Source organism: Herpailurus yagouaroundi, unplaced genomic scaffold, assembly GCF_014898765.1.
Source record: "Herpailurus yagouaroundi ecotype Mexico unplaced genomic scaffold, PumYag 217, whole genome shotgun sequence".
Lineage (NCBI taxonomy): Eukaryota > Metazoa > Chordata > Mammalia > Carnivora > Felidae > Herpailurus > Herpailurus yagouaroundi.
This window is the reverse complement of record NW_024412448.1, coordinates 4,132,570-4,150,493: the sequence shown is the minus strand read 5'-3', so window position 1 is coordinate 4,150,493 and position 17,924 is coordinate 4,132,570. Positions and strand designations below refer to the sequence as shown.

Below are 17,924 nucleotides of genomic sequence, written 5' to 3'. Positions count from 1 at the left end.
ACCCACCCCCATTGGGAGCACGCAGCCCCTATCGAGATCCCCCATCCCCCATCGGGAGCACCCATCCCCCATCGGGAGCACCCAGCCCCCATCGGAAGCACCCAGCCTGCATCAGAAACACCCACCCCCATTGGGAGCGCCCAGCCCCAATCGGGAGCATGCAGCCCCATCGGGAGTACACAGCCCCCATTGAGAGCACCCAGCCCCCATCGGGAGCACCCAGCCCCCATTGGGAGCATGCACTCCCCATCTGAAACACCCATCCCCCATCGGGAGCACCCAGCCCCCATCAGAAACACCCATCCCCCATCGGGAGCACACAGCCCCCATCAGAAACACCCAGCCCCCATCGAGAGCAGGGGTTGGGAGGGGCAGGCCCTGCCAGGAGTGTGTGCTGCTCCTCAGCCCCGGGCGGGTGCCCTGCTCTGTGCCAGGCTCTCCATGACCCCTGAAGAGCACAGAGCGTTCTGGCGCAATGTGCAGTTCACCGTGGACAAGGATGTGGTCCGGACAGATCGGAGCAACCAGTTCTTCCGGGGGGAGGACAATCCGAACGTGGAGAGCATGAGGTACGCGCCTCCCCCGGCCAGTGTGGTTCCTTCCCGAGGGGAGGAGAGCCCCTCCCCACTTCACCGCCTCGTCTGCCTCTCTGGGAGTGTCACCTTACCCCACGGGGCCTCCTCGGCCATCGGCCGTCCGTCTGTCCGGGAAGTCAAGGAACGGCAGCAGTAGCGTGTAGCCTCTGCTCGGCTTGGGGGCTTTCTCCCAGGTTCGTACAATTCAACACCCCAAAAGCAGAGGGACATTAGCCACTGTAGGCTGCGTCAGTCAACATCGCGTGGCCACGGCGTCCCCGGGAAGCCCTGTAGGCCCCTCCCCGGGTACCAGCAAGGCCGCGCACTCCCCGGGGCATCCACCAAGTCTGCCTTTGCTTGGTTCACACTAAGCCCAGGGGGAGCCTTCCCCTGGTGGTCCTCCAGCCCATAAAGCCACACAGAGCCCGAGGCTGGCATCTTTGACCTTACGCTGCTGCCTGGCAAATAATTGCACAAAATTAGCAGCCCATAAAAATGTCCCCGCCAGCCCACCCTTTGTCACAGGCAGGCACTGGGAAGAACATCGGACCCACACTCCTCCCCTGGGGGTCTGGCCTATAGGCCACTCCATTGCCTTAGAGTCTGAAGACAGTCCCCAGAGCGGCCTTCCTCGTCCTGCGATCGAAGCGAAGGGGGGGATCCCTGGCAGCCCCGGGTCCTTCCACCCTGGGTGACATGCCACCGAGGGTGCGGCAAGGGCGGGCTGCACTGACCGCTCTGCGCTGTGTCGCCAGGAGGATCCTGCTGAACTATGCGGTCTACAACCCCGCCATCGGCTACTCCCAGGGCATGTCAGACCTGGTGGCGCCCATCCTGGCCGAGGTCCTGGATGAATCAGACACCTTCTGGTGCTTTGTGGGTTTGATGCAGAACACGATCTTCGTCAGCTCTCCTCGGGACGAGGATATGGAGAAACAGCTGGTGAGGCTTGGGGCCGAGGGTCACAGTGTGCTGGGAGAGAGCACACCTCCCGCCGGGTCTCCGTGGCCACGCGTGGCGTGGCTGCTGTGGGTCAGGAAGCAGAAAAGCCAGGGTGGGCATTGCCTACGGGGCCTGGGGGCTTAGCCCCGGCCGGCTCCCTGGGAGGAACACACGCTATTCGGAGTCCCGAGATGCTGGGTGCCACCCCCACCCCATGCCCCCTGCAGGCTGGGCTGTGCATCGAGGCCCCTCCCCTGGTGGCCTCCCGCCTCCCTGCAGGTGGCATCCCAGCCCAGGCTCCCTGGTGGAGTGAGGAAAGGGAGGCCCATCACACCTGGCCCTGTGCTTCACAGAATGGGTCCTCGGGTGCATCCGGGCTGCTCCCTACACAGTCCGAGGCCGGCAGGATGCCTGAGTGGGCAGGAATGGGAGGCTCCTGAGGCCCCCTGGGCAGTCGCCACACCCCATCCGAGGCAGCAGGCCTACCCTGCGGCACCCAGCCAGCTCGCCCCCTCCTCCTGCCCCCCCCCCTGCACAGACCAGGCAGCTGTGTGTTCCAGTCACCTGCCGAGTGCCAGGTGGAGGGCACCGGGCTGTGGTCTCAGCAACCCTGTCCCAGAGACAGCCCCGGCCTAGGAGCTGGCGGAGATGGGAAGTGATGCAGGCAGATCAGGCCGACCCTGCAGCACTCGGGACCTGCCCAGACTCGGCTGAGCACAGGTTCGGGCACTGACACTGTGCGGCCGGGACCGGATATGTCCCGTACGATGAGGGAGGAGCTGAGTGGAGCGGCTCGAATGCCAGGGCCAAGGACTGACTGAATGGGAGCAGGGCACAGCTGGGGACCCGCAGATGGGTGGGGGGGGGGGGAGAGGGATCCGGGAGGCTGGGCGGGGCGCGGGAGGGGAGGGGGGGGGGGGGGGGCGCCCACGTCCGGCGGGGAGGGGCAGGCCGCATTGTCGGTCTTGACGCTGTGGCGGGCCGGAGCGTGCAGAAACTGGCCGGTCAGCAGCAGCCCCTACGAGGGCCAGGACCACCCCAGCGGCCGTCTTGAGTGGGATGGTGGGCTGCTGGCATGGGAGGGGCCTGTGAGCCACGGAGCCCTGCCCCAGGTCCCCCTGCCCCCGCTGCCCTGTCTCTGCATCAGCTCTGTGATGTCAGGTTTCCACGGCACCTGGGGAGACAATTACGGGGTCTGACAGGATTCGCCCCAGACGGGCTCACGCAGCACATGGCCCCGTGACTCATTATCTGCCGGAGATCATTTTCTGATGGCTCTGAAGTCAGCCTCCATGTTGTCCCACGTCACTGGGTGGTGACCTCAAGCGCAGGAATCGAGTGCCCTGGGGTTCAGAAACGCCCCCTCCCTCCCTGCTCCAAGTCAGCTCTGGAAGATGATGGGTCTCGGAGGGGGAGGTGGTTGGGCTGGCGGGGGGCGGGGCCCACACATCATCTGCTCGCCTTCCCGGGAGGAGGGGTGTCAGAAACAGCCCGTGTGGCCCCTCCCACCGCAGCCGGGCACCTTGCTCTTCCTGGCCCTGACAGGGCCACGCCCCCAAGTGATCGGAAGTCTGGGATAAACTAGCCGATTCCAGCAGCAGATTAAAGTGAGCGGGTGCAGACACGGGCCGCCGTCGGAAGCCCGGCGCTCGGCGTGCGTGCTGCTTGGGTGGGGGGGGCCGGAGGAAGGGCCCCCGTGGGAGCGGGCGCCTGGCGTGGAGCCCGAGGCCTCACGGGTCCCGGCCTCGCCCCCAGCTCTACCTGCGGGAGCTGCTGCGACTGACCCACCTGCGCTTCTACCAACACCTGGTGTCGCTGGGCGAGGACGGCCTACAGATGCTTTTTTGCCACCGCTGGCTGCTGCTGTGTTTCAAGCGCGAGTTCCCCGAGGCCGAGGCCCTGCGGATCTGGGAGGCCTGCTGGGCCCACTACCAGGTGAGCCAGCGCGGGCGCCGGTCAGCGTCCGCACCCCGCAAAGAGGGCGGGGGCCCGCGCGCCGGCTGGAGGGCCCCCTCCTCTGCGGCGCCTGCCCCCGTAACCCACACGTCAGCCCCGCGCTCGCAGCTGCCGGCTGGCCCCGTGGGGCTGGCTTCAGACCTGCAGCTCGCCTCCCCGAACTGAGATAGACGCGACTGCCCGCTCGCTGGGCTCATTACCACCTTCTGGGGCCGAGCTCCCTGCTGCCACAGCCACTCAGTGTGAAGGACGGCGTCAAAGGGTGAGCAGGCCCCCTGCAGCCCAGGACGCCTGTGCCCACCTGCCAGGCCCCCGGGCCCGCCCCGCCCTCCTTCCTCGCTCAGGACGGCTCCGGGAGAGAGCCCGAGACCCTGAATCCCCAGCAGCCCCTCTGGAGGCCCCACTGTCCCTCTGCACATTTTCACTGTTATCAGCACCTCTTCTGCAAAGCCCCCGAGAGCCTGTGGCCATCGCAGGGCGTTAACGCCCAAATTAGCAACAAGCCGGATGTGCAAGTCTCTTGGAATCCATCAGCCTGTAAAAAAAAAAAATAGTATTGACGCTTCCGGGAGGTGGCCGGGATCCCTTCGGGAGGAGCCGGCTCTGTTCTCACTGGCAGCCGGGCCGCTCCTGTCACACAGGCCTTGCAGGTACGTGGGAGCCCCACCGGCCCGCAGACACGTGCCCCAGCGTGCCCCGGCCTTCCTGATGTTGCTGGAGGAGCATGTCTGGGGGCAGCGAGTCCAGAGACACACGGCTGGTGCCCCAGGCCGTCTATGTACTCGCCCACCCGTGCCCTCCGCCCGCTCTCGCGCCCCCGCCCGGGTCTGACCGCTGCCCGCCTGGAGCGGCGTGCTTGGCGGGTACGTTCGGGGCGAACTCTGTGCGTTCATCAAGGGAACCACTGGCACGGAGGGTCCAAGACGCTGGATCACGTCGTTTTTGTAAACCGTGTCCGCTTCGCAAGGCTTCATCGTGTGCTTTCCCACCAGCGAATTGGCCGCCCTCGTGACGTCACGTTTAGGCTGACGTCACGAGTGAACTCGAGTGTTGCCCAACAGCCACAGCCACTTTGCAGGGTGATTTTCATCACTGTGCTCTGGCTACACCCCGAGTTGCACAAAATCTCGTGAAAACCACGGGAGAAGCCCACGTGGACATCTCTGGTGGCTGCCACCTTGCCTGAAGTTCACTAAACAAGTTTACGTCCACGTTGGCCTAGTGTCTTGATGACATTGGCCCCGGGGGCGTGGAGGTGGTCCCATAATGGTAGTGGGGGTATGCTTGTCAAGAGTGAGCGCCACGGTGGGGGGAGGCTCCTTTAAAGCGACCCCTGAGAGAGAAAGGCTTTATTCTATCTATTTTCTATTAGCGTGGGGCAAGGGGGCTAGGCTGCCCCAGGCCTTGCCCTGGGAATGAACTTAGCTCTGTCCTGCTGCCCGGCCCTATTTAGGACATGCCTCGCCTCGTCCTCCCGACCTTTCCCTCTCAGAGGAGCTGGACACCCCCTTCCTGGAACTCCACTGTCTCCCACCCCAGCCGGAGTTCACATAGCTGCAGAAGGAACGTTCTGAGACCAAGCGAGTCCATTCTGGATTAGTTCAAAGGCAGGGGCCAGGCAGCCTGGGGGACGGTCTGTCTGGAGCAGTCCGGGCGCTGGCTGTTAGCTCTGCCGGAATTGTGGGCTCCGCCCGGCCCAGTCTAGCTATTCCGTCTGGCTGGCGGGTCGACGCTGGGAGACTAAACACGGGCTTCCTGGTGCTGCTTCCTCTTCCTCTGCCCTTGGGATCGAGGTGGAGTCAAAGGCGGGGCGCTCTCAAAGCGTCCGGGCGGGAGAGCACACAGAATGCACCCCAGTCAAGTGCAAGCCCGCCGGGTGCCGGCTTCCTGCCGCGTGCCTGGCGTTGCCGGGCAGTGGTGGGAGGCGGTCTCCAAGGAGGACAGCAGGATCCTCGGAGGAGTCCTTGCAGAGTCCGCGAAAGACAGCAGGATCATCGTAGCACTCCACGGGGGCCGTCAGGAAGCTGTGGTGCTCCTCTCCGTTAGGATCTTCTCGATTTCTTAGCAAGAAACTTAGGGGTCATCTCTGGGGCAGAAGTTGGGATGTTCAGCCTGGAGGCAGGAAGACACTGACCAGTGGGTGGCCGCCAGAAAATTCTTTCTTGCCGGCGTGCCCCACTGCCCACCGGAGTGTATTCTGACGCAGCCTGAGAAACGCACCTTTGTGAATAGACCGGAATGAGCCCAGGCCAGACTTCAGAGGGAGCGCGTTCTTTGCCTCCTGTGACCGAGTGCATCCAGAGGGCTCCCCACAAACACAGCAGCAGCCTGTGGGGAGCGCGCGCCCCATCCCCTTGTCCCATCACTGCAGTCCTCGGGTGTGGCGCTGACACTGGCCCATGTGCAGGTGGGGAAACTGAGGACAAAAGAGGCTTGCGGCTTGCCCGGGGCCACGTGAACCCAGACAGCCTCGCGCCACACCTCTGCACTCAGCCTCCACCTGGGGCCTTAGCTGAACCCTGCTCTCCTCCCCCTCAGACGGATTACTTCCACCTTTTCATCTGCGTGGCCATCGTGGCCATTTACGGGGATGACGTCATTGAGCAGCAGCTGGCCACCGACCAGATGCTCCTGCACTTTGGAAACCTGGCCATGCACATGAACGGGGAGCTGGTTCTCAGGAAGGTGAGCGTGTGCTTGCCCCCCCACGTGGCCCCACCCAGCAGGCTTGCGAAGCCCCGCCCATGCACCAAGGCCCGACTCTCACTCAGCATCCCCCCCAACACAGGCCAGGGCTGCTCGCAAAGGCCTCGCCCCCACGTGCAGAGCCCCGCCCCCCCACAAGCTCCACCCCCCTCGAATTCAGCCCTAACGGCACACACTCCCGTATGGGGGTCCCCGGAGGCTCTCCCCGCCAAGGCCCTGCCCACCCGTCAACCCTGAACCCCATTCAGCCCCCCTGGAATACAGACCCCGCCCCTACGAGCTCCCTGGGGCTCTCACTGCCAAGGCCCCGCCCCCCCAATGAAGGCCCTGCCCCGAAGCGCTGGTTGGAGCGCGGTGCTCCCTGCCAAGGCCCCGCCCCCATAGGCAGAGCCCCGCCCCCCACGCCGACTCCCTCCACTCAGCCCCCACCCCGAACGAACGAAGGCCCCGCCCCCACACACAGAGCCCCGCCTCCCATGCAGACCCCCTCCGCTCAGCCCCCACCCCGAAGGAAGGCCCTGCCCCCACGCGTCCTTCGGGGGGTGCTCCCTGCCAAGGCTGGGAGGCCCGGCTGGGCTGCACAGGGCTGGCCCTCAGGCCCGGATACTAGAGCCTGCCCCTAGCTGCCTGGACTGAACAGATTCCCGGGGTTGATAGACGGGGTCCGCCTTTCGGGGCACCTCACTCACGGGCTCACCGCCCAGAGCCAGGATGCGGAGGAGGCGGCTTTGGGAGAGGGGGGGGACGAAGGGGGAAGACGGTGAGCTTTGCCACCCCCCACTTCCCAGCTCCTGCTGGCGATGCTGGTTGTGTGAGCTTGGCAGCGGCCCTCAAAGGCAGCAAGGGGGGACCCGGGGGTCGGCGCCGCAGCCACAGGGGAGACAGACCCTGCCGAGGCTGCACGGGGCAGCCGTGGGGCGGACGGGGCCCCCGGGCACCACGGTTGGGGGCTGAGTCAAAGGGGTCGCCCTGTCCCCGCTCCCCCTTCAGGTGAAGGCCCCCCCGGGAGCCTCCTTGCCCCCCCACCCCGCGGCAGCCCCGCCCACTGCGTGTCGTCGTGTCCTCTCTCCGCAGGCCAGGAGTCTGCTGCACCAGTTCCGCCTCCTGCCCCGCATCCCCTGCAGCCTGCACGACCTGTGTAAGACGTGCGGGACCGGCATGTGGGACAGCGGCTACATACCCGCCGTGGAGTGCACGGGCCACCACCCCGGCTGGGAGAGCTGCCCCTATGGGGGCACGGTGGAGACGCCTTCGCCCAGGCCCCCCAGAGAAGGCAAGAAGGGCCCCAAGATGCCTCGGGATGGCTTCGGTTTCCGCAGATAGGTCGGACTGCCTGCGCCCGCAGGTCCTGGGCACGTGGGAGGGGGTGGGGATGGGCCGGTGGAAACACAAGGAAGAAGAGACTTGTGGCAACAGGAAGGGGACCTTTTCGTGTTAATGACATCAGCAGAGCCTCGAAGTGACAGAAGTTAAGCCCCGCCAGCTGCCCAGAGAAGAGTCACCTCCCGAAGCAGTGGGACCAGAGCACACGGCGGTTCCCCCTGCCGATGCAGGCGGGCCGGGTCTCCGTCTGTCCCAGGGGCTCCCCCGGCACCATCAGTGACCGGCGACACTGCCGGGCGATGAGGAAGGACCAGAAGGAATGCAGAACAGAATGGGGGCCCAGCCCGGCCCGAGACATCCCTGCACGCTGGACACACGTCGTCATCGGGCCCCATTTTCTGAGCAGGCCAGTCTTGCTTTGCACAGCTTCACGGCTTATAGGAAGATGTCTGCAAAAACGAAACACAACAAAAAACGAAAGCCCGGTGATTTCAGAGCAGAGAGATGTGGGAGCGGTGGAGGGTGTGAGAAGCTCGGGGCTTTGTGTCCGTGTAGATGTTTTATACTCCTGGTATGCCTCGGAAACAGCCCGGGCCTCGAGCTGCCGGGAGCTGTCGGACTCGCCTCCCGTAGTGGGGGCGGCTCTACGTGAGCATCATTGACATTGTCCAAGGTCCACCTCACCGAACACAGCGAGCAGCCGGGGGCCGTGTGTGCAGGCAGGATGGACAACGTCTGAGGGGAGTGGTGGTGCGTTACGTAACCAACCGAGACAAAGGCACCCGAAAGAACTAGAAAGATTCCCGCGTGCCCCCGGGCCTGCCCACAGCCTGGGCCTTCCGTAAGTCAGCTTCGCAGGTGGTCGGGCACGGCAGTGGACCGCAGGAATGTAGCCGGCTCTCAGGACTCCGTCGCCCCTGCCGGGGTCTAGCGGTGGACGGGGGAGGGTATGGCAGGGTTCCCAGCCAGCCGAAGAGCGTCCATGCAGCCGTTGGCACGAGGAGGCTGCTTCTTGAACCGTTGGGATCGTGGAGGCGGGAACCCTCCCGCACACCCTCGAAGGGGTCGTCATGGAGACACAGCCCCAACTAAGACTTCCTCCCGCTCTCAGCTCTCCTCCCTGGAGAGCAAACAATGCTGCTGGGGCCACATGAAAAAGATGTGTATCCACAGAAGAGAGGAAGTTGCCGGCCCCCTCCCTCAAAACTTCTCGGTCCCCCGTGAGCCCAAGTCCTCTCGCAGGCAAGGCGGCCAACACTGGCATCTCCAAGTTCCCGGGGCTCCTGTCCCAGAGCCTTCTGGGGAGACCCTCCTGGAGCCCCCACCCCGGCCCGCAGATCCTGGGTGCTGGCTGTTTCAGCCCAGCAGCAGGGTCCAGGCTGGATGGGGGCGGACTTCTCACCTGCTCTGCCTCTGGGGAGAGGGGGGTGCCTTTCTGTGCTGGCCCCCGGTCTGCTTTGGAAAAGGCTTCGGCTAAGCAGGCGCTGTACCGATCCTGCCGTAGACACCACATCCACACAAACAGGAGCATCCGTTATCCGTCGCCACGGCGGTGCTGCGTAACAAATGAGCCCCAAGCCTGGCGGTCTCGCATGCGGCCTGAGGGTCAGCGGTTTAGGCTGGGCGCTTCTGGTCTTGGCTGGGTGTGCTCGGGATGGTGACACCCAGGTGGACAGGTCACACCCGGCACTGCGCCATGTCTCTCGAACACCGCCCCCTGCGAGCTAGCCCCGCTCGAGGCAAAAGTGCAGAAGCAGAAATGCACGGGCGCCTTCCCCAGCCTTGGGGGAGGCCACACCTGCTGTCATCCCGTTGCCGGAGCAAGTCACATGGCCGGAGTCAGCACCCAGGGGTGGGGAGCCGGACCCTCCCCTTTAGCAAGAGGAGCCGCGCAGGGATGGCCAGGGGCTGGGAATTCAGAGGGTGACAAACCATACAGTCTGCCACCACCTCCGGAAAGTCTTGGGTCCAAGTGACCCTGTTTGGGAGCCCTCCTGTCAGAGGCATGGCTTCCCCTGTAAAGGCAGGAGACGCCCAAGGGGAAAGAGCGTACTTCTAGGCTCACCATCTAGCAGGATAGCATCCGTGCATTTTACTGAGATACCTTGTGCCTTTAGGCTGCTGTGTATGTGTGTGCGTGCGTGTGCGTGCGTGCGTGTGTGTGTGTGTGTGTGTGTGTGTGGTGGGGGGGGGGTGTCCCGGGAATCCCTCAGTTTGGAGGGTCCTGGCTGCAAAGCATTCGTGCTGCATCTCCCGGCTCCCGCAGCTCCCCAAGACCCCTTCCAAGAGCCGCCCACCCTCGCCGCCCCCGCCTCACACCCCTGTGTGCCGCGCCGGGCCCCGGTGAGACCTTCGCCTCTCAGAGCAGCCGGTCTCGGAAGCCGGAGACCTGGATGTGTGGGCTCCTGGAGGGCAGGCTGCGCTGGAGGGCTGGGAAGGGCCTCGCAGGGCTCCCTTAATCTGGATGCAATTAGAGGAAACCAGCCAAAAACCCCGCGGCAGCTGTTGCCCCGGGATTATTCCCAGCCAGCAAAAGGCATTAGGGTGATAATTCCGTCATTAGACTTCTAGCCTTCCCACCTCCAAAACGTGCAAATATGGGATAATCAGCCCGGCACGGCCATCCTCCGTGATGTCGCTTATTTAACCCATTTTTTTAAATGACACTTAATGTTATTGGCTGGTGTGCGTGCGCGCGCATACTTAATTTCCCCACCGCTAACGGCTGTGCTGACGCGACGCGACGTGGTCGGTGGGGGGGGGGGGCCCTGGGAAGAGAGGGAGCCTCTGATGCGCGTGTGCTGGCATGGAAGGCGTGGACGGGGCAGCAAGGCAGGGGCTCGCCCGCCCCGGGGAAGAAGGGCCGGCAGGGGGGTGGGGGTGGGGGACGCCCAGGCTGGTGCGGTTGGGGCCTGGTTCTGCTGTTCCAGAAGGCTCCGACCCAAGTCCCAGCCAGGAAGACTCGAGCTCACGAGTTCTGGGAATTGGTGTCCCTGAGCCGGTCGGTGTGGGGGGAACAGACGGCATGGGGAGGGCCCCCCCCCGACCACCTGCTCAGGGGAGGGGGCCGTGCGGTCCAGGAGGGGTGGCCCGGCTCCATGGGCGGCCTCGGTCTGGGTGCCATCAGCAGCACGTTGTCCTGATGGGCCGCGTGTCAGGCAGCACGGAGGTTTTCAAGTCCAGGACCTAAAGCGCGTGTCCTTGTGAGTCTGTCCACGAGAGCCCTTCCGGAAGCCCCAGGTGGGGTGGGTGGCCAGACAGGAGGAAGCTTCTGGTCCCGAAACGGACGCTTCTCCCGGGCTAACTGGTGGTGGCTGGCAGATACTGGGGACCATCGTGGTGGAGATGATGCTCTGTGGGTTTTGCCTCGTTTTCTGTGAGGTGCCTCTGAGCTCTCTTGGCCCTTCCTTGTTTGGGAGAAGTCGCTTGGAGCATGGCTGTCCTCAAGGTGATGGGAACCTGCTCGTGACACTGCCCTGCCCCTGCAGAAGCCTCGATCCTCCGCCTGGCCTCTCCTCCCCTGCAGAGAGGCCGCGGGGTGTCAGGGACCCCTGGGTTCACCCGGCAAAGAGAAGGAAGCCTCTTCCAGTCTGTGTGCCCTGAGTGGGAGGAAGGGAAAGGCGTTCGCCCAGGAAGAACCACTCGTGCAGGGGCACGGACTGGGCCAGAGGAGGTGGCCTACGGCCCAGGGAGGGACCCCTCAAGCTGGACCTGCCACATCCCCAGAGACTCGAGGGAACCAGACAGCCCAGGATCCGATTAGCCCTGTGTGTCTAAGCCAGGCGACGAGGCTGTCCCTCGGAGTGAAAACATTGTGTTGGGACATTCCTAGCTCAGAGGGACTTGCCAGTTCACTTCCTCCAAAGTCGTGAAGCCTGAGGCCACGGCTCCCCATAGGGGGTGAGCGGTGTTGCCTCTCTGAGCCTCAGTTTCCCCACCTGTAGAATGGGGATGATGGCACCCACCCAACCCGCCTCGCCTCTGGCCTCGGGGCCTCTCCATGTAAAAGCTGTGCTAAGGTGGTCTGCCAAGCCCCAGGGGCCTCACCCGCTACTCAGGGAAGAGACCACTGACCCTGGCCTTCAGCAGCCTTGCCCAAGAGCCACAACACATCCCCCACTCCAGAGCTCTGCCTGCTTTGGGAGTCAGCAAACCCCAAACCTCTCATATGCCCACCTTGCTGCGTGTACCCGGCCGACGGGAAACCTCTCTGTGCCTCTTCTGTAAAATTCACCCCACTCCCGCCCCCAAGAAAAATCAGCCATGAACCATAACCTCAGCGACCCTGCAAGAAGCCTGTCTGTGTGGGCGTGCAAGGCGTGCAAGGCTCTTCAGCAGGGATGTGGGACGTGGACGTGAGGTCTCACCCCCTCCGCTGGGAACCCCCCCTCGCTGGGACTCTGGCCTCCTGGGTCAGGGCTGTGGGACCAGGGGAGGGGCATCCCTGGGCCTCCAGGGAGCAGGGCAGAGGGACACGCAGCCGGTGGGCATCTGGCCCTCTAGACACGTCTCGCTGAATCTCTAGGAGGGAAGATAACGTTTCAGACGCAAAGAGAGATCAAGCCACCTGGCCGTCTTCTCTCCAGCATCTCTCGTCGGCGGGCAGGGGTCTGCTGTTTAAGGGAAAACCTAACGAAATACCCATCCTTTCCAACAGATTACTGTTGTCCATGGTGAGCAATTCTTTGTGTTTTGTTTTGTTCTGTCTTGTTTGTAAATACGATCACCTGCCAGCCCGGCCCTGCCCCAGGCGCGGGACTGGTCACCGTGACCCCCAGGGTCGCCATGGCCCCAACAGTGCTTCTGGCTCTCATGGATTCCCCTGCAAAGTAAATAAAATCATATTGACGACAAACGTAGGCCGTATGGCACCTCCGGAAGGTCCGCTGGGGTTCGCCGGGCAGAATCGTGGCAGGTTCTGGTGCTGGGCAAAGAGGGCCTGCACGGAACAGCAAGGAAGGCCAGCAGATGCTTCTGGGCCATTCTGTGATGGGGGAGGGGAGGGGACGAACAGAGGGGAGTGGGGGCAGGAGGGCGGGGGGCAAGGGCGGTCCCGCCTCCGTCTTGGGGGGGGTCCGTGGGAGCTGACAAAAGGAAAGGCCGGGGAAGGCCCGGGAACCCCCACAGCTGGGTGCCCCGAGACCGGCCCCAGTGCCTCGAAGCACACACGGTGTTTTATTGACATTCAGCTGCCAGGGCTCCAATTTCAGGAAAACCTGGAGTCTTCATCTGAGAGCTTTTTAAAGGAGGCCAACAAGGTGAATTTGACCTTGTTGTGGAGGGCGGGGGGGGGGCGGGGGGGGGCGTTGAAAGGAGAAATCAGGAATCAGCTTCTCCCACCGCCAGCCCCGCCGAGCCCCTCGGAGCCCCGCTGCAGGGCGTGGCCCAGGGGCCGCGGGAGGGGGGCTGGGGGCTGTTCCTGGCTCTCCTGGAGCACGGTGCTGGGGTGATGGGCTCCCCGGCCCCGGCGGCAGTGCCTCTGCATTTCGAGCTGGTTTTCCGCTGTTTTGTGTGTGTGCCTACCAGGGGCACAGGGAGGGCGAGAGTAAAGCTCCTGACCGTCTACACCGCTGGGCGTCTCATGTGTGCAGGGTCCGTCTCACCCTCCACCACCTGGCCTCGGCTGAGACCTCTGACAGCCTCCTGAGCCCTTCTCTGCATGCCAGGGGGTGCCCCTGCCTGAGGCTGGCCTGAGGCTGGCTGGCAGGTGCCACGGGCCCAGGAGGGGCAGAGGCACAGGTGGTGGCACTCATGGCTGGTGGCTCCGCTTAGAGAAACCTTTGTCCCCTCGGCAGATGGGGGTGCTGCTTCCCCAGCCCCAGCCCGGGATCTGAAGCCCGGGGATGGCCAAGTGCAGGCAGAGATGGGGCCGGGAGCCCAGGGGCAGCTCGTCCTCAGCGAGGGATGGTCCCGCCCCTGCAGCTCGGCCCTGCAGGGGATGCGGCCCGCTACGAACCCCCACCTTGGGGCGAGGACTGTCCCCGGCCCCACCCGGAAGGGCCTTTCAAACCAGCTGGGTGGCTGGCTCTCTGGGTCTGGGCCAACCAGGATGCACACAGCAGGATGTTTGTCCGCGTTGCTCTTGTCCTCCCCTAAATGACAGCCTTGTAGTCACGGCCACAGGGACATGCCACCAGGTGAGCCCAATTCTTCAGGGGGCGGCCCCGGAAGGGCCCAGCCCTCAGCCTTCCCGCCGTCCCGGGGGCCCCGTCTGCTGCCGAACGGACAGGCCGTCTGCGCCCCTCAGTGTTTCCACCTCTGCTGGCGACGAGAGGGGTGACGCAAGGGGCCTTGTGTCACTTCAAAGCAAGGGAGCGTCCTGTCGGGAGGCCCAGTGTCCTTGCCCTGTGGACCTGCTCCAGGGCTGGGGTTTCTGGAACAGGCGTGCATTTACCCCCCAAGGCCTCCGGTGAGCCGAGCTGGGCCCCTCACAGGTGCACGCCCCTGGGGCCCATGGGGCAGACCTGAAACACCCTGAGTCTGAAGGGCCTCCCTGCCCCCCATGCCGCCCCCCTCCCCGACTGTGACACTCCAGAGCCGAGTCCCTTTCCTCCGTCAGGTTGAATCCCGCCAGGAGCCCCGTGGACCCAGTTCAAGTTCAGTGGTTACTGGTGTCTCTCCTTCCCCGCCCACCCACCTGAGGACGTTTGGAGAGCAGGGATGGGAGGGGTCTCGTGCCGGATAAGCAGGGGGCTTTCTGCTCCTGGCCCTTGGCCGCGTCGCCCTGTGTCCGAGCCTGTGAGGCCCGGCTCCTCTCTGCGGCCGAGGCACCGGAGCCGGCACCCTGGCGCCTCTGCCCCCATCCCGTCCCAGGGAGGGGCAGCCTCCAGACCGGTGTCCCCTCCACACACAGAGCAGGAGACACCCCCCCCCCCGCCAGCCTCACCTCTGGGAGCACTGGCCTTCAGGACGGACGCCCCCCAGGCTGGCCACAGGCCTTTCCCACCGCCCAGCATAAATCTGGCGGTGCAGGGGCCGCAGGCTTGTGAGGGAAAGTGCAGGGAGGACAGAGCACGGTTGTCCTTAAGCGTCATCGACCGCACGAGTGACCTCGCCACTGAAGGGTGTGCGTGTGAGCCTCGCCTGTGGGCACACGTCCCCAAGCCTGTCCACCTCCTCACAGCCCTGTGGGGGGGCCCAGGCCTGCCCGGCCAGGCTCCTACCCTCTGCAGACCCGAGGACATCCCCCGGTGGCCTCGGGGGCCCACACTCAGGTTTGGCACTGGGACAGCCCGGAAGCCCACTCTTCGTCCGCTCCCTCCCCCACCCTCCCCCCTGCGTCACAGGAGAGAGCCCAGATCTCTGGGCTCCGGGGGCGTGTTCTGTAATTTAGACAGAGTGGCTTGAAAATAAGCCAGTCTCCGTGCATGACGATACAACTGCTGTGACGGGTCAGATGCCGCCCGCCTCTTTCATCAGCGATTTGACACTGAACAAAAGAGGGCACTTTATACCTTGAATCGTTGCAGAGAATGCCTTAATGATTTTCTAAGTCGATATTTGGATGCTGGATTTAGGACGCTGCAGCAGAGGTAGAGGGCCGTGGTCTGGGCACAGCAGCCCCTTAAGGGGGCAGAAGCAGGTTCCACCCCCCTCCCCCCCGCAAGTAATATGAGCAACAAAGTGGAACCCTTCACCAAGGACCAGACATGAAGTTTACTGATGGAGTTCGTGGATTCCTCGCTGCGACAAAGCACAACAGAAAAAGACACTGAGGGTCCTAGTGGCTACAAGTTAATGATGAGTGAGCAATGGTCTGGCAGCTTTAAATCCAACAGCAGGGGGGGCCTGAGTGGTTCAGTCGGTTAAGCGTCTGACTCTTGGTTTCTGCTCGGGTCACGATCTCATGGTTTGTGGGTTCGAGCCCCGAGTCCAGGCTCTGTGCTGACAGTGTGGAGCCTGCTTGGGATTCTGTCTCTCCTCCTGTCTCTCTGCCCCTTTCCTGCTTGTGTGCTCTGTCTCAAAATAAATAAACTTAAAAAAAATAATAATTAAAATCTAACAGCAAAGCACAGCAGTGAGCACGGGCCGGGAAATCCTGGGGCGGGAGGTCAGAGCTTTGGACCAGGCTCACTGGAGAACTGTGGTCAGTGTCTGGGCACCAGCTACAGGGAGACAGGTAGAAAATCCAGAGAGGGATACCCCAAGTGACCTCTCCAGACCTCAAAAGGTCAAAGGAGAGTGCCCTGTTCGAAGTAAAGCCTGCAGGATAATAGATGTTCTCACGGGTGTATGAATTAGTGAAGTGAATGCCTGTTAGCTGTTCTGCACTCTTCCGGGCAAAGGCGTTAGGGGTCACGAGAGGTGCTACCAAGGGGCCGGGCGTCAGGAGAGCCCCTCTGGAGTGGCTGACCCCTTGGTGCCCCTTCTCCCCCCATGCAGGAGAAGAGATTGCGGGGCGGGTGAGACATGGGGTTACCTGCGATGACACTCCTCCGCCCCCCCCACCCCCCACGGTGGGGCAGTTTCCAGGCATCTGACCCACCTCTGTTCTGCCCACCTAGGAAAACAAGCACCAGTGACCCCAGGCCTCTGGGCAGGTGCCCCCTGGGAGAATCCCACCCACCTACCCGAATAGCAGGGTGGGTTCCACTTTCAGAGCCCGTGCATCCCCTCGATTTTCTGATAAATCCCCAGGTTCTGTGAGATGATTAACTAATTAATTTATACATATATATAATTTTTTTAATGTTTCTTTATTTTTGAGAGAGAGCGAGAGGGTACGAGCAGGGGAGGGACAGAGAGAGAGGGAGACACAGAATCGGAAGCAGGCTCCACACTCAGCACGGAGACCCAAGGCTTGATCCCACGTCCCTGCGATCATGACCTGAGCAGAAATCAAGTGTCGTGCACTCAGGTGACTGAGCCACCCAGGTGCCCCTGAAACGATTAACTTAGATGGAACATTCCCCCTACTTCTTGGTCTTACGGCTCAGCTGGGTCGCGTGACCACCTGACCCAGGCAGACATACAGGAGTGAACCTGCAGGTCACAGAGCTGGCCAGCCTGGAGCAGGGTGGCGGGGAGGGGGTGGGAGGTGTCCCGGCCGGAGGTATGTCCGGGGGAGGCAGACTTTGCGTTGCAAGGGGTTGAGACCGAGAAATGAGCTCCTTCTGCATTTGGTCCGGGATGCTCACGTCGCTGCTACAGACGGGGCTGGGGCCTTTCAGGGGTGAGACCCACAGACCGGCCTCAGGTTAGTGCAGGTAGAAAGAGGCCCCCCTCCTGGGGGGTATCTTCAGGTGCCTGCGGGCAGGACGGATAGGCGAGGCTGGACTGGGTCCCCCTCACTTCTTGGTGGCAGCTTCCCTCTCCCCTCCCCGAGCCCCGAGCCTCCCCCATGAGGGATTCCGCAGATTTAAGAACCTCACCAGTAGGATCACTGGGCCAGACTGCAGCCCCCAGGACAGCCCCAAAGAGGTCCCAGGGCCCCAGAAACGGTGGAGGGTTTCTAGTCTGAAACTCAGTCATTGGTTCCCTGCACAGGCCCCCACCCACATCGCGTGCCTGAAACCCACTTGGGACACCAAGATCTACTTATAAGAGCGGCTCCTGGGCCCCCACGATCTACTTGGTGACGGTGTCTGTTAGAAGGGACACCCCTCCAGAAAGAGTCCCACAGACCCCCGTGGCTTCCATAGCCCCAGCTACAGACGGGCACCTTAGAGACCGCGGGGGGCCAGACAGGACTGGGATGCCCACAGGGTGTTCGCTTTTCTAGAAAGCAGGTTCCAAAGCCCCCCCACCCCACCCCCGGCCAGCTCTGAATGGGGCCCCTCGGCTGTCCTGATGAATCCAGGCCCAGCCCTGGCTGTGGGATTCAGCAACACAGTCGCGTCTCTGCCAAGCCAGGTACTGCCCTCGTGGGAGGGAGGAGGGCGGGCGGGCGGGCGCTCACATCCCTGCCTCGGCCCGCCGGCCTCCGGGAGCCCTGCACCCACTCCAGGCCTCGAGAGCCGGGGTCCCCGCGCTGCGAACCCCACCGGGGCCCAGGGCAGAGGAGGCACGTGTGGGCACAGTGGGGCCGCTCGGCCTCAAAAATAATCCGCCAACTAATTCCCATTTCACCGGGAAGAGGGCCGAACCATCCAGCTCCGTCACATTTTCCGCAGAAGGGGCTTTGTTGCTGTTTCTTTTGATTTCACACCCGGCGGGCCTTTCCTCTGCGTGGGGATCCCCGCCTATGCCAGCCGGGCCTGCACGCGGATGCAGTGGGGCAGGGAGGGGCGCCGAGGGAGGGGGCCCACGGGACAGGAGCTGGGGAGCCCCCGGAGGGAGGGGACTCAGGGAGTGGAGGGGACGCGAGGGACGGGGGATGGGAAGAGGCGGGAGGGGAAGGGGGGGGAGAAGAGGCGGCCCCCATCCCCCCCACCCCCCCCCCAGGCCCACTGATCTAATCATATCAGGTGTGCTCCAGATAAA

General features: G+C 63.6%; 1 protein-coding gene across 2 annotated transcripts in view; it reads left to right on the top strand.

The window, feature by feature from the left end:
- Positions 1–12,361, top strand: part of TBC1D16 (TBC1 domain family member 16) — an 80,494-nt gene extending 68,133 nt beyond the window's left edge. For both annotated transcript variants that reach the window (XM_040456594.1, XM_040456593.1), the window contains exons 8-12: positions 435–569; positions 1,331–1,517; positions 3,273–3,452; positions 6,012–6,158; positions 7,254–12,361. In XM_040456594.1, the coding sequence (XP_040312528.1) occupies positions 435–569; positions 1,331–1,517; positions 3,273–3,452; positions 6,012–6,158; positions 7,254–7,502 (898 nt within the window). In that variant the 3' untranslated portion in view covers positions 7,503–12,361. The remainder of the gene's footprint in view (positions 1–434; positions 570–1,330; positions 1,518–3,272; positions 3,453–6,011; positions 6,159–7,253) is intronic.
- The last annotated feature ends 5,563 nt before the right edge of the window (positions 12,362–17,924 follow it).